The 15,702-nt window shown below is 39.4% G+C and overlaps 1 protein-coding gene across 1 annotated transcript in view; it reads left to right on the top strand.

The window, feature by feature from the left end:
• The first annotated feature begins 500 nt into the window (after positions 1-500).
• Positions 501-15,702, top strand: part of ARHGEF38 (Rho guanine nucleotide exchange factor 38) — a 102,157-nt gene continuing 86,955 nt past the window's right edge. Inside the window, exon 1 of the mRNA XM_058666979.1 lies at positions 501-838. Coding sequence (XP_058522962.1) covers positions 643-838 — 196 coding nt within the window. The 5' untranslated portion in view covers positions 501-642. The remainder of the gene's footprint in view (positions 839-15,702) is intronic.

Here is a 15,702-nt window from a genome sequence, read left to right as displayed (position 1 = left end):
GAGTGTTGTCAGTAAACAGTCACTGGCTGTTTGATGTTTAAAGGTTGAAGCACTCCTTTGAGTATATACAGAACAGATTAAAAAGGACTCCCCGTTGCTGCGAAGCCAATTCCCATAGGCTCACGGTGGTTCTGTGGGTTGCAGGTCAGTGACCCAAGCCAAAAGCCACACACAGGCACAGTCTGCCTCTAGGCAAGAGACCGCAAGGCAGTGACCGGAGCACCTGTGCACACCCTTTGCCACTCACTAGCCCTGCAAGGTGCAGGTCTCTCTGAAGTGCACTCCCCTTCCTTGTTCATTTTCCTCCCCCTCACCCCCCACCCCCAACCCTCGGGCCTACACAATGGGATTTTTGTTTGTTTCAGGAGCACGTGACCGTGCAGTCCCTGCTTTGCCTAGCTGTGTGTTGCAGGTCTCTCAGGTAGCAGGTGGCAGCTTCCCCCATCGGATTCTAGGCATAAAAAGAATGACCTCATAGGGGTGGAGCCCTGGGACTCCAGGTGGCAGTCAGGGCCAGGTAACCCAGGAGTAAAGCTGTTTAGTTAGAAGAGGGCAGTTCAACCTCTTACTTTAACCCCTAACCTGAGGCACCTTAGCAACCAACCATTGCCTGCCAGCCTGGGAAGCTTGTCGCTACCTCAGATGGAGCCCAAAGAAACCACTGGGAAGGAAAGCATGGGCACCAAGAGAAAGAATCTGACCTTCCCGAGACCCAGACTGTACATGCTGGAGAGAAGGAAGACAGACACTGTGGTGGAGAACAGTGCTTCTGGGGACCACTCTGGTGCCTTGAGGAGGAGCCAGTCTGACAGGACCGAATACAACCAGAAGTTACAAGGTAACCACACAAAAACCAAGTGCCCAGGTTACTGCACTCCCAGCTGGGTTTCTTCTTCCGACTCTGACTCTTTCGTTTTACAGTGAAAGCACTTAAGGCAGAGGAGGAAATCTAACACTGCTTCTCCTCCCTTCAAAATACGAAAGTGAGCATATGTCACATTACAGGAGAAAAGTGTTATCTTGTGGTTTAATAGAGTCGATTCTGAATTATTCTTAGTATATTGCCTTTTTTGGTCTAAGGAAAATAATAATTTTTTCTTCCCTTTCCTTGTTCGTTTCCCTTCCCCTCCCTGGAAAGCAAACGATGTAGAAACCTATAGAAGGTCGTTTATCTCCATGGATAGGTGTGAGATGGCACACAATGAGATCTATCCAGGTAACTGAAGTGTACTTGTGATCATCTTAAGTAGGGACAGGAAAGGACAATCATGTCTGTGAAAAATAAAGTACAGGATGGTCAGCAGGATGGTAGACCAGGATTTGCTGAAAATCACTTAGGTGAGCGTTGCCTTAGAGTGAACTGAATAATGCCCAATTATGGCAAGGCAAGTTTAGCATGCTTGTGTTGAGTGACTTTTGAGAAATAACTCAGAAATCACTTCGGTATAGATCTCTGTGACAGGTGTAGGGTAGTTTGGCACAGTTGCTAGCATCCATCCTGATAGAGGCTTTGAATTACTAGTCCTTGCCATTCTCCCTGTGACTTTCCCTCCCTTTCCTACAGGTCATTTACTCTAGCAAAACTTCCTTTTGATGTTGATATTTTCTGCATGTTAAATCTGCCCTGAAGGACCTGCTGTGTGATCCCTGCAGAGCTTGTCTCTTCTGCTTTTAACAGACTCCCAGTTTGAACTCTCATCCCTCTGCTGTAAGCTCTTACTCTGCACTTTACAATCATGAGGAGGAAGACCAACAGGACATGTGTGCTCTTAGCAGATCTCATTCCTCAAAAATGAATTTAGATGTGGTTATGCACACTAATTAAGTTAAAGGAAATGCACTTAAGCTAAATCTTTAAATATTATTACCATGAGCTAATTTTTTTTATTCCTAGTGGTTAAGCATTAAAATGCAGAGTCAGCTGTCTCCTTAAATAAAATTGTTAATGAAGAAGGGATGCTGTTTGTGTTTTGAACTTAATTCAAAAATGGATATATGGAAAAGAATTTTAGAGTCATATACATTTGGTTTAGAATCCCAGCTGTTTAACCATCAGCATCAATCTGTAACACTAATGCTATCTGCCACATGGTGTTGTTGGGAGAATGACATTAGATAATTACATGAAAACATCCAGTTATTGGTAGACACATGCATGGAATGTGCTCCAGGAATAGTAGTCACTTTGAAATGTTAGGATTATTTGGAACCTTAATGACAGAACAGGGCTTGCCCTCTGCTAATCCACATTTGTATTCCTTGTTAATCGTTTTTCAAAGCTTTTTTTTTTGTCCTTGAATAGAGAGACTACTTACAGAAATTCTGAAGAAGTTGATTGCTTTATCAATAACCGTCTTCCTCTGTGTAAATTTCAGTCATGCAGCATCTTTCTGGTTTTGATTTTTGTAAGTAAAATAAAAAATGGAAGCTAAATTTGTTACTCACTACTGTTTACTGCTTCCCAAACATATCTAAAATATAAGCCTTTGTGTGTAGATGTGCATTGGTTACTTTGGGGAACACCTTGGACTTCTTGTAGCACTCTGATTATGTGGCTTTCCTGTCTATCTTTGTCAGTAGAAGAAACAAACAGGAAGTGAATTCTTGTTCCTGGAACTATTTGTGCTTGAGAAGGTCAAGTGTAGAAGAGCACACCAGGCCTGCAAATACAGTTTGGTTTCCTGAGAAGTAATATTGTTTAGAAGTGCCTCTTGTGGGTTAAAGGAGCAGGAAAGAGAAACTATATGTCAGAAACTACAACTATAAAATCATTAAGAAGACATTTGATCTTTATTCCAAAGGGACTTCAAGTCTGGTGGGGTAAATGCATAAATAATACAATATGAAAATAAATAGTGCAAAAGTGGAATGATACAATTAGAGATGGAGTCAATATTTCTATCAGACAAGGTAATTATTTAGAGTTAGATGGAAGAAATTGTTCAAGTTTTGAGAGAGGAGAAGATGGGGAAGCAGAGAGAAGGTACAGAATGGGCAGAGGAGTGTATTTCACCTCTTCATACTACCTATGTCTATCTGAAATTGCACATTTCCTTGTTGATCACTTATTATTGACTATTATTTGCCCCTCGCAAACCTCTTTCCTCCCGTACTCAATGAAGGAGACTCAATCTATCTTGTAAACTATTCCATCTTTGTACTATGCCCAGGATGCAGTAAATACTCAGTAACTGTTACATAGAATGAGTGATAGGAATGATCTGGCCCAGGCAGAAATTTATGTGAGAAAAGTTACTGAGACGTAAAATAAGGGCTGTCACATGTATGTGTCTTCATAAGTGGGGATACATGCCTCCATTACTAAAGAGAGCCTTTGGTTAAAATGAACATATTAGACCCCCAATGCACAGAATTGCCTAGATAAAAAGATAATTTCTAATGGAAGTCTGTCTCATCACAAGCATACCTCAGTTCACTTCTTCTCTGCCATTCAGAACAAGATATTTGTTGTAGCAGCCTGAACTGACTAATCCATTCATAGCAACAAGAATTGCATCTCCCCACTTGTGAGCTAGCTCAGATCCTCGTTGGGCTTCTACTCGGAGCCACAGAGATCTGTCTTTAGTGGATGAGTTACAAAATCTCAAGTAAAATTTTATATAAGAGTACTTCAAAAAGTGGATAATGGATTTCAAAAATTCCTTTCTGTATTGAAAATTCATTTAGTTACATTTTCTGTAACATTTTGAAGGTCTTCTGAGAATGTGTGTGCACATATAAGTACATACAGCATATATTTCTGCAGTGATTAAACCTTAAGTAAAATATCTGTTATTTAACACGTAACAGTCTTTATTAGAAATGCTAGTAATTGATATTACTAACTATAGATCTCCTACAAGTATGGGAGATGAATGTTTCATATATTAAAGCTAAATCTCTAACGTAACATATTTGAAAAAGGGCCTTTGGAAAAGGGCCTTTGGAAGGCAATTATTTTGTAAGGATGGAGCCCTCATGAATGGGATTAATAATCTTGCAGGAAAAAATATGAGCGTTTCCCTCTCTGCTGTACATTCTGGGAGGATACGAGAAGGTGTCTGCCTATAAACCAGGAAGCAAGTGCTCACCTCACGAGGAACCGGATCTGCTAGGACCTCGATCCTGTATTTCCTAATCTGTAGGACAAAAACAAACATTGGTTGTTGAAGCACTCTGGTCTGTAGTATATTTATAATGGCACCTCTAACTGACCAAGATAGTTTCATTTTCTATGGCCACATTAAGCCTCTGATTAATTTTTTTAGCCAAGGACATTATTGCTTGCTAAGCACTAGGTGATAGAGTGGAAGTGAATGGGTAAATTGCCATTACTATTGTCAGCAACCCAAGCAAAAATTCTATGTTCACTTCATAGTAGGTCTGTAGTACCATTTTCTTTTTTAAAGGCTATCGTATCATTAAGAAAAGATTAAGAAAAGATCGTTAAGAAAAGATTCATTGGTTATTATTATGAAATTCTGGCATTTCTTCCTGTGATAATTATAGTGAACCACTCTACTGCATGAACTTTATACAAAACCACGCAGTACAGGGACAGAGGTTCAAACAATGTTTGGGTTGGTTAACTCAGGAGACTGCCTAATGAATAATGTTTATAAAGAATGTTGGAAAACCTGGAAATAAGTTTTGTGAGTTTGTTCAAGTCTGAAAGAAAGATGACCTAAAGCGAATGACCCTGCAGTCTGCGTAGGTTTCTATTCCAGTACTACAAAATTATTTTATTCTTGAATATTAAATAGCTCCTTTCCCTTCCTGTCTTCACTCATTCTTTAGTGAAACAGGAAGTAGCTGAATCAGTAATGTGACACCAATACAAATAGGTGTGTGTTATAGTTTGAAGGGCAAACTTTTACATAAGTCAAGGTACTTTAAAAGTTAAGCAGTTGCTGCCTCCTGGCATGCATCGAAGCTTATTTTACTTTTCGTTTTCAGCAAATGCATCTTGTGGTGTTGAGAAGGACTCTTTCTGTCAAATAAGTGTGAGTCACAGAAATCAATGACGTTTGTACTATTCTGCTACTACCACCACATCGTGATAGGAAAATTTGTTCTTTGTGTGTTTGATGTGATTTTAGGCAGAACTTTATTAAAGATACCAAACACACTCTTTGGTGCACCTTTTCTTTTTCCATTAAAATTATGGATTTTTTTTTCAAAATATAACTTGAAAGATCAATAAGTCAAGTGGAATGAAAGAAAGAGGAAAAGGCAGATCAAGTGTATCCTAAACATGAATAAAAATATGCCTTAAAATAGTCACAGAGCTGGGGAAAAGAGAAAAGCACTCAAGCCACATTTATTTCTTTTCGGACAAGATAAGACAGAAGAAAACTTTGTTTATAGAATTGCTTTTTTTTCTATTCCATAATCACATGAACTTCAGTACTTTTGTGGGTTTTGATTTCCTGAGGAGAGTGAATATTTTGCCAGAAGTGCTAACCAAAGTCACCCTGGACACCAAGCAAGACTAGGTTTCAGGTTGCTGTTTAGTAGTGGCTCTCTACCAAGCCCTCCTCAGCAAGCAGGTGTGCAGTCCTTGGGGCTAGGGATACAGTCACTTTGGAACTTCTTCCCTCGTTTTCAGCCTGTAACCTGGAACATAAGATTTTCTTTCCAACAGGTTCCTCTAGACTGGTCCTGAGGTCTGCTTGCACCCTGCCTTGCCCAGTCCTCCAAGGGCCGACTGTGTTTGCTCCTGTATGTGCCCTTAGGCAATTGACCATGGGGTGCTTCTTTGTTGTTCTGTTTTTTTTTTTTTTTTCTTTTTTTGGAGTTTGATCATGCTGGCATTTTCATATTACTGGTGCCAGGGTCCTCTGGAAGCAGAGCCCGGGAGGTTACCGGTCTCAGTACGAGACAGGCATAAATATATACCATCATGCCCCCTTGGCAAATTTTGACCTAAAATTTCAAGGAATCTCTGAAATTTAAACTGAGAATTTGCCACCTGGAGTGTTATAAACGTATATTTGTCAAGACTGTATAATATCTTATTCAATAGCTTGCCAATTTTAAATATATGGACATGGCATGTCAGCTTCCAGCTTTACCCTTGCCCCAAGCTCCACAAGGGAGGCAGCTGTAAGTGGTTTTAGCTATAATCATTGCTTAGAAAATAGCTTTTCTATGCTAGCTCATGGAAAGCAAGAGCGAGTGAAGATGAGGAAGGGGAGAATTTCAATTTTGTCTGCTAGTACTATTTTCACATGCATTGATATTTAATGCCAACATCTTCTCAGCTCTATTTCTGCACTTGAAAAAAATAGGTGGGGGTAGGCATTTGGCACTACAGCTAAGGCACTGCGTGAGATAGCTGAATCCTTTATTGGGGTTTCCATGTTCCTCCTGCTTCCAATCCCAGCTACCTGTTAATGTGCACCCTGGGTGGCTGTAGACAATAGCCCAAGCACCTGGTTCCCTGCCACCGGCGTGGCAAACCCAGATGAGGCGTGGCAAACCCAGATGAGGCCTTGGTTTCTAGTTTTAGCACTGCCCAGTCCCAGCATTTGGGGAATGAATTGCAGATGGAAAATATTTCTTTCCTTCTAACTAGCTATTATCTATCACTCTTCCCTCCCTTTCAAATTAAAATAGCAAAAAAGAAAATAGATGATGGAGCTTGAATTTGTGCTCAGGCACTTTAAAGATTTGCAAATTAGGAGGTACCTAATTAATTGACTAAATAGATGTTGCATATTTATGGTTTACTGGGAGTAAGAAGTCAAATCAATTTGATGGTTGCATGTTTTGTAATGCAATGACATTCTTGGGTTATTGTGATAAAACATGACCCATTATTTATCACTTTGAAATATGCATGTTTTTCTTCTGAATTAATGTGGCCTGTCCCTGCCAGAGTGCAGCTGTTAAATAAATATCTTTTTGTTGTTTAATTATCAGTGAACAGAATTACAAAGTTAGGTTAATCAAACCTGCCCTATAGTAATGGCTTAATGATCTCCATTTCCCACTCGGTTGAACATCCTGACGTTCCTCATTTTATGCCTATTGTCATTTCTTTGCATGTCAATAAAACTTAACATATCTGAAAAACTGAAAGCCCTTTCCTGTAGCCATGGTTGGAGCGAGGAGTAATACTTTTGCAAATGAAAAGAACGGAATCATATACTGGATAAGCAAGCAGCTCTATTTTCGTAGGTGATATTTCAACAGAATTCTATGAAGTCAGCCTAAATTGTGAGTGGTAACTTAAATGTAGCAGGAAAATAAAGTGTTATAATTAAAGGGGTTTGTCCAAGGTTGTTTTAAGCAATTTCTCTCTTGATTAATCAATCATAGAATAAATGAATACTTTAGGATACTTGTATGGAAACCCTTGACACAAGATGTAATCTTACGTTGTCTGACCCCTCCAGATCTTACCTAAAAAAAAAAAAAAAAAAAAAAAAAGAAAGAAAGAAAGAAAGAAAGAAAAAGAGAACTTTAAACTGCTGTCAAGCTACTGGTGTTAAGTATTCTGAGTCACTGTAGCTCCTCTCAGAATGTGTCTTTTCTGAATGCTTCTTAATGTTAGGTCTCCAGTGTCACCAGAAAAAAACAGTCATTGATCACTGATTCTGTACTTGTTGTGAAATGGCTGATGAAGGCATTGTTCAGCCTCTCAGTGTTGTCCATATTTTATCCAGGGGAAAAATAAGAGGTACATGTCCTCCCTCCACATAAAAACAAGCAATTTCCTCTATTTAGCCACAAGCAATTGAGAGTCAGATCTGTACCTGCTTCCTGGGCTTGACTGTAGCTATTTTCCTTGTTTAGACGTTTCTTCCCCTAACTCTTGGCAAGGCTGAATCCTCGCAGGTGAAGCTCCTGTTTACCCTCACAGGGCATCCTTCTCCCACAGTCTGGCCTCAGCGGCACGCAAAAGAAGAAACAGTGTTCCTCTACTCTCTTAGACTGAGGCCTGTGAATTAGACTGACAAAAGACATGCTGTCAAGAAAAAAAAGCATGTTATTTGATGTTAATATTTTTATATGATGTAAGTAGAGGTTTTAATAGAAGGAAATGAGACGTTAAAGAAAGCAGTTAGGCCTGGGATCTCACATACCATTTTAACAAGCAGCACCAAACTGTGAAAATGTAACAAAAACGAAGGAAAATAATGTGTAGGCTAGGGGCAGTAAATGGCAAGAAACTTACTGGAAGTTACAAGGAAAGTATATGAAAGATAAGGGTTATAGTTAGTAAGATTTGTTTGTACAGATTCATCTCACTGTCAGCTTCATCCACTAAGACAAGAATGTTCTCCACTTCCTCATATAAAAAGTCACCTTTATCGTGGAACATTGATGAAGAAGGAGAGCAGAGAGCTCTTACCTTCACTGTATTAAATGCTTTAGCTCTAAATAATCAGTATACTAAAGGGTCATCCTTAGGGGTGTGTGTTCTTTTCCCTTTCAGGTTTTTCCATCTCACTGATTGCTCTCAAATTATGCTATTCTATTTTTGCGTTCCCTCTTGTAGTTGAAGTCAACTATATGCAAGGAGTAGAGATGTGTTTCGTTTTAGCACTAAAGCAGTGCTTGGCATCTGAGAGCTGCTCAGCTGAATGATTATTTGCTGAAGGACTTAAAATTTATCAATGAGTAATGAAAGTTGTATTAACCATTATGAATGATGTATCTGTCATTCCCTTTTCTCCCCTATTTATAGAAGTCAACTTCGGGACTGACTGCTCTTCATGCTTTTTTCTGTTGGGGATGGTAATAAAAACCATAATTTCAGTAAAATAATGAAATATTCTTTTTTTTCCAACCCAAATAGAAGCTTATTTTTAATGAATTTATTCAATAGCATTGACTAGCATAGGCCAGGCCTTAGGAATATATAACTAAATCACAAGCAAACAGCCTATTGATTGACACATATAGTGAACAAATAATGATGGAATGGGGTTAAATACCCAGGGTATCCTGCATGTTGGGTTCCTGAGTTATAGAGTCTGAGATGGAGATCAACATGCAACAGGGGTATCAGAAAACATTCCTGCTACCATCACCTGCAGAAGAGTAAGAATGTGTGAAGGACATGAGAGGGAGAAGCTGAGTTGTGATATGGTGTTATTGGAAGCCCTAGACAACTCTTGAGTTCTGCAACAGATGAGTTTTTTGAGTCATTGACAAGTGATATAAAGAGCATGTATCTTCCTAACATCCTTTAGCATATCAGATAAGGACCACCATTAAAAAAAGAATGGGGGGCACGGCGTGACTGGCCCGATGTGATGGCTCAGGGGCTAAATCTTCACTTTGCACATACAGGGATCCCATCTAGGCACTAATTGTTCACGGCTACTCTGCTTTCCTCCCAGCTCCCTGCTTGTGACTTGGAAAAGCAGTAGATGATGGCCCAATGTGTTGGGACCCTGCACCCACATGGGAGACCTGGAAGAAGCTCCTGACTCCTGGCTTTGGATTGGTTTAGCTCCAACCATTGTGGCCACATGAGGAGTGAACCAGTGGATGGAAGATCTTTCTCTCTGTCTCTCCTAATATCACTTTCTGAGATGCCAAAAGAAGAAATACTGTAATCTGAATCTTGAAATTCAGTTAGTACTTTAAGGGTCAGAGGGCACTCCAAAGGGCTTAAACATGTTCTAGTTTATGGTACAAGGCAATAAAGGTAATAAAACCAGCTTCCCTGTTCAGCAGGTTCATAAATGAAAACTGCTGTGCCCACACCCACTGAACATCTGCGCTCAGGCCATTATGTCCTCTCCTGTTCTTAATGACCTTGCAGAGAGATTATTGCCAGATATTCACAGATGATATAATGGAGGTGAAGAGAGATAAAGGCTGAGTGATCATACAGCAAGCAAATAATGAAGTCAGAATTTTAGTGAAGTTTACTTAGCTCCAAATTCGGTGCTTTTTCGAGAACTATGTTGTCTTCATTGTCCTAACTTTAGTTTTTTTTAAATACTTGCTTTATGGTATGATCTTGAAGAATGGACTGATTTTGATTAACTTTTGAACAGTTCCCCAAAACCTCAAGAGGCGCTTAGGTTTTATGATTACATTTATCTACAAGCTCACAATAAACAGTGGCCAGCAAGTATTTTTCAATAGCTGTGTTATTTTATCTTTTAAACAAGACATTTAATGTGCATAGAAGTTAGGAAAATCCAATTGCACTAAATTAGGTCAACACTTCATAGAGTTAACTAGAATACTGATTATTTGGATGATCTGGTTCTTGGAAACTACTCATCATCACTAACTGTGGATAAAACAGATGCAGGAGGACCTTTTTTTAATTGAAAAATTGGGTCAGAGTGTCCATCCACCTTGCTTCTAAACACTCCTCATTGCTTTTTGTTTTCATTTTCCTCATCAGTGACATCCAGAGAAATATGTGTACTGCACAAGATTTTTAATACCCATCCAAAAGAATAAAAATGATTTTCTTTTAATTCTTACCATTTCAAAATATTTATGTTTATGTATATTTTATATGTGCATGATACACCAATATCATATGTAGGTTGGAGGTGTTGTGAAAAGCAGTTTTGTTGATACACAATCAAGAGTTTGGGGTAAGGAGTGTGCATTGTGGCATAGCAAGTTAAGCCACAAGCTTTGACACTTGCATTCCATATTAGAGTGCTGTTTCCAACCTTTTTTTTTTAATTTATTTTTTTATTGGAAAGTGAGATATACAGAGAGGAGGAGAAGCAGAGGAAGAGCTTCCATCTGTTGATTCACTCCCCAAGTGGCTGCAATGGCCAGAGCAGAGTTGATGCAAACCAGGAGCCAGTCACTTCTTCTGGGTCTCCCACACGGGTACAGGGTCCCAAGGCCTTGAGCCATCCTCTACTGTTTTCCCAACCCACAAGTATGGAGCTGGATGGGAAGTGGGACCACCAGGATTAGAACCAGCACCTAATGAGATCCTGGCAAATGCAAAGTGAGGACTTTAGCCAGTAGGCTACTGCTCTAGGCCCTGTTTCCAGTCTTGGTTGCTTTGCTTCTTGTTCAACTCCCTGCTGACATAACCGGAACATCAGTGGAAGATGGCCTAAGTACTTTACTTAGATCTCTGCCACCCACATGGGAGATTTGGGTAAGTTCCAGGCTGTAGGTTTCTGCTTGGCTCAGTCATGGTCATTGTGGCCATTTGAGGGGTGAACCAGAAAATGGAAAATTCTCTCTCTCTCTTTTCCTCTCTCTCTCTGTCACTGTGGCTTCCAAATAAATAAATATTTTTTAAAAGCAGGAATTTGGGATGAAATCTTGATATGCTCTACAACAAGGAAGAACACTGAAGTCATTATGCTAAGTAAAATAAGACAGATGCAAAAGAATAAATCTTGCACAAGTCCATGTTTATAAAGTAGCAGGAATGGTCAGTTCATAGAAACAGAAGGCAGAAGGATAGTTGTAAGGGCCTGGGAGAGGGATAGATGTTTAATTACTGTTCAATGACTGCAGAGTTTTTCTGGAAAGATTTCAAAGTTTGGAATTAGACTGACATGAACATTTAAAATAATTAACATGGTAAATTTTTTGTTACATATGGAGGAGTTTTGAAGAGTTCATCAAATTATAAGCTAATTTCGTCGTGAAAAATTCCAACACCCATGTATGTGAGCTAGCCCTAAAAAGTTCATGGATAATGTAAAATATGAAAAATTATGTATCTTAAAATGTTTTTGCACTAAAATAGAATTATTTGTCTCCTGTATCTTTGGAAACTCCTGGGCTGCCACACTGATAAGGAACACTAAGCCTCTCCCAGGCTGTGCTTGCATTTTCTGTCTCTTGCCTGAGCGAGTTTTCCCTTGGACTGGTCTGCCTTGACGGATTTTGGTTCCTCACTTCACAATGCTTGTCCTAACTCTGGTTGATGCATAAACCACAACTCATCTTTGCAAGCTTATCCTTTTGAGTCCTCACACTCCGTGTACTTGTACCTCACACCCTTGATGCATATTTCACTTCTGGTATTTACCTCTCAGTGTCTCTTCACTCAGCTGAATTTCTTGATGACAGGAACACTTGTAACTTCAGCATCTGGGAAAAGCAAAAGATTTGGCATGTATTCAGTAATTATGTTTGCTGTGCTCATGAGTAAACGAATGAATATATACACTATCGATGGGTGGGGCAGCAATTGTGCAACAAAAATCCCAGTGGACAAAGCAAGTGTTTCCCCATGGCCTGTTCCAAACCAGCCAGATCTGGATCACTTTCTGCCTGGCTTCAGGGTCAGAGTGCCTGTGTATGGCTCCAACTCAAGTGCACCAAACATTTGTCCATTTTTATTGTGTCTCATATTTCTCTTCTCTGCATTTCACTTGATTATCTTTTAAAATTCTGCCACCATTTGCAGGGAGACATAAAAAAGTGTACTAGAGTAGTGGCAAATTATTGCTCTGGACATCACAGCACAATTTTATAAATTGTTGAATAAAGAGGTTGTTTTTGTTCAGGACCAGATTCTAAGTAGAGTGTTTTATCTCTCCCTTTCTCTCTGTTCTTTGGTAATCCAACCTATACATGTGAAAACGCAAATAATGTATTTGAAAATACTCTCCCAAAGTTTGGATTGCTTATTAATGCCAAAACCAGTCATACATTTTAGATTGTCATTATATTACAATGGTGCTGTTTTTTAAAATAAAAATAGAGTATTTTTAAAGTATGACAATTATACTTTCATTTTTGGGTTTTGTTTTGTTTTTAACTCTGAGCTTTTCTACACGAAAGAGGCAAAATTAGGTTCCCCTTGTAAGGAATCATGGAAAGCAAACTCAGTACTTCTTGGAGAAAACTGAAGCTTTGTTATATTGCAGTTGTAAGCAAAATTTTTTATGTGTTTGATTTTTACATTTATAGAGTAGCTAAAGTTTTTCTTAATAAATACTCCAATGAGATTTTGAATTGTTATAAACATTCAAAAGCTCAAGTCCTGCATGTTTTTGGCTATTTGTTCTTTTTTTTTAAGATTTATTTATTTTTGTTGCACAGTCAGATATACAGAGAGGAGGAGAGACAGAGAGGAAGATCTTCCATCTGATGATTCACTCCCCAAGTGAGCACAACGGCCAGTGCTGTGCCGATCTGAAGCCGGGAACCAGGAACCTCTTCCGGGTCTCCCACGTGGATGCAGAGTCCCAAAGTCTTGGGCCGTCCTCGACTGCTTTCCCAGGCCACATGCAGGGAGCTGGATGGGAAGTGGAGCTTCCGGGATTAAAACCAGCGCCCATATGGAATCCTGGAGTGCTCAAGGGGAGGACTTTAGCTTCTAGGCCACACTGCCGGGCCCATTGGCTATTTGTTCTTATATGAATGCAGGAATAGAAACAAAAATTCAGGTCTGGTTTGTAGGCAATGAATTCAACCGCCATGTGTCATGCTAGTATCCCATACAGAATCAAACATTCAGTGCGAACGTGCTAACGTTTCCTTGATAATGTGCCTGGAAAGGCAGCAAAAGCTTGTCCAAGTGATTGGACATCTGCACTCACATGGGAGACCTGGATGGAGTTCCACGCTCCTGATTTTGGCCTGGCTCAGCCCTGACTGTTTTGACCATTTGAAGAGTAAATCAACAGATGGAAGACTGGTCTTTCTGTCTCTAACTTTGTCTTTCTAATAAACAAATAAATCTTTTTAAATACAAATTATTTCAAAATATTCAAACTATAAATTAACCCCTCTTAGTTTCAAAATGCTATTTTAAAAAACTATCATTTTATTTGAAAGGCAGGTAGACAAAGATTTAGAAAGAGGGATCTCCCGTCTGTTGTTTCATTCCTCAAATGCCCATAATTGCCAGTACTGGACAATGCCAAAACCAGGAGCCCAGAAGTCAGCCTGGGTCTCCCATAGCCGTGGCAAGGATTCAAGTACTTAAGTCATCACCTACTGCCTCCCAGGACACGCAGACTTCCAGAACACTGGAACTGGAAGTGGAGACGGGACTTGAACTCTGCACTATGACTTAGGATGCAGGCACACTAAATAGCACCTTGATTGCTGTATCAGATGCCTGCTGCCAAATAATTCTCTAGGTTTCTCTATTTACATTCAAACTTTAATGACTTTTCTTGCCTTCATATTAAGTGTTCAGTAAGTAAGTTCTTGTATAGTAAGTACATGTTCATACACCCAATATGTGCACTTCTCTCATCATAGTTTACACAATTACGTATACTATATATCTGTTCTGCTGCATGCATTTATTGCTTTACCTGTGGGATTTGAAACCTGTGGTTGGTGTATAATAACTGAGTCAGTGGACCCAAAAGAGTCTGTTTCAATATTTGAGAGGGAAAACCAGCCCTGTTTCTGTTTATCTAAAATGTGTAAGATGTGCAAGGTGGTGAACTCCTACACCTGCAAAGGTTTCAGAGATGAAAAGAAGGGGGAGCAGGGAAGCAATGATGCTTAGTTTTCCCACAAATTATCCAAGTGCTCTGACCTCTAAATTCATGCATGATTGCCCCAGACTAAGACACTAGTGAGCCTCACCTCCTTACCACAATTCAGACTCTCATCCCTCTAGGGAGGCCTTTTCTGACCTATTTTTCTGTTCAGCAGCAACCACCACCACCAATGCCTGTCTTGTTTCCTTCACAATGTCTTATCACAATCTGGTTTCTGTGTATTTCTTTATTTTACAGGTTATGGGGCTTCCCTTTTTACCACTAAGATATGTTTCATAAGGGTTATGTTTTTTTTTTCCCATTGCTGACTTACTAGAACTAGATTTCTCAGCATTGCTGTTTCTCATATTTCAGACTACATATTTCTTTGTTGCAGGTAGTTGTCCTCTATATTGTAGAAATCTTAGCAGGGTCCCTTCCCTCTACTCATGCTAATGGCTCTAAATCTTCCCTACCCTGTCCTCTAATTGTAACAATCACAAACTACATAAAACTTTTTGGGGAGGATAAAATTTTCAAGTTAAGAATCACTGACCTAGTACAACGCTTGACACAAAGAGAACTCAATAAATAATGATTGAATGAATGAACAGATGGATAAAGTCAGTATTTCTCATTCAGGCAAAACTTTGCATTTTCTTTTCTTTTCTTTTTCAACTTTGTATTTTCAAGTAAAGAATGATTACAACACAAAAACTGAATACAGTGATCACTTGACCAAATCATGTTCCTTTCTTTACAGGGCTTAGAATCTATCCTCTTTCACTGCTCTCCTGCTGAAGACATGTTTTTTAAAAGACATTTCCAGAAAACAACCATGTAGTTAGCCCCTAATTGTTCTGGCTGTGCTAGGCTGAATACTGCAGGTGCCTGTAAATTCAAAACAGTGCCATTGAAGAATTTTTCAAACCACAGAAGTTTTGTTGAATTCCTTTTGGAAATCCACTTCTCTACTTTCTGCAGCAATGAGCAGTCAGAGGAAATAAGTCACATGCCCTTCGAACAAAGATAAAATATGAGTATTTTCCTGCCCTAAAGATGGAGCGTTCAAATTTGAGCAGTGGAGGGCCTGCTCTTCAACATTCGTATTTGCTGCTTTCCAAAACCTGCCTGATGTGCAACTGTAGGACACCTATTTCTCACAAAATCTGCTTGCTCCACTCATCTGGCCAGCATTAGATTTCCACTGAAACTGATAAAAAAGATTTTACTGTGTGGAACTTATGCCAGTGAATTCAAGGCAATATCAACCCAATTTATTTTTAATATA

Source organism: Ochotona princeps, chromosome 7 (genome assembly GCF_030435755.1).
Source record: "Ochotona princeps isolate mOchPri1 chromosome 7, mOchPri1.hap1, whole genome shotgun sequence".
Lineage (NCBI taxonomy): Eukaryota > Metazoa > Chordata > Mammalia > Lagomorpha > Ochotonidae > Ochotona > Ochotona princeps.
This window is presented reverse-complemented; position numbering and strand designations above follow the sequence as displayed.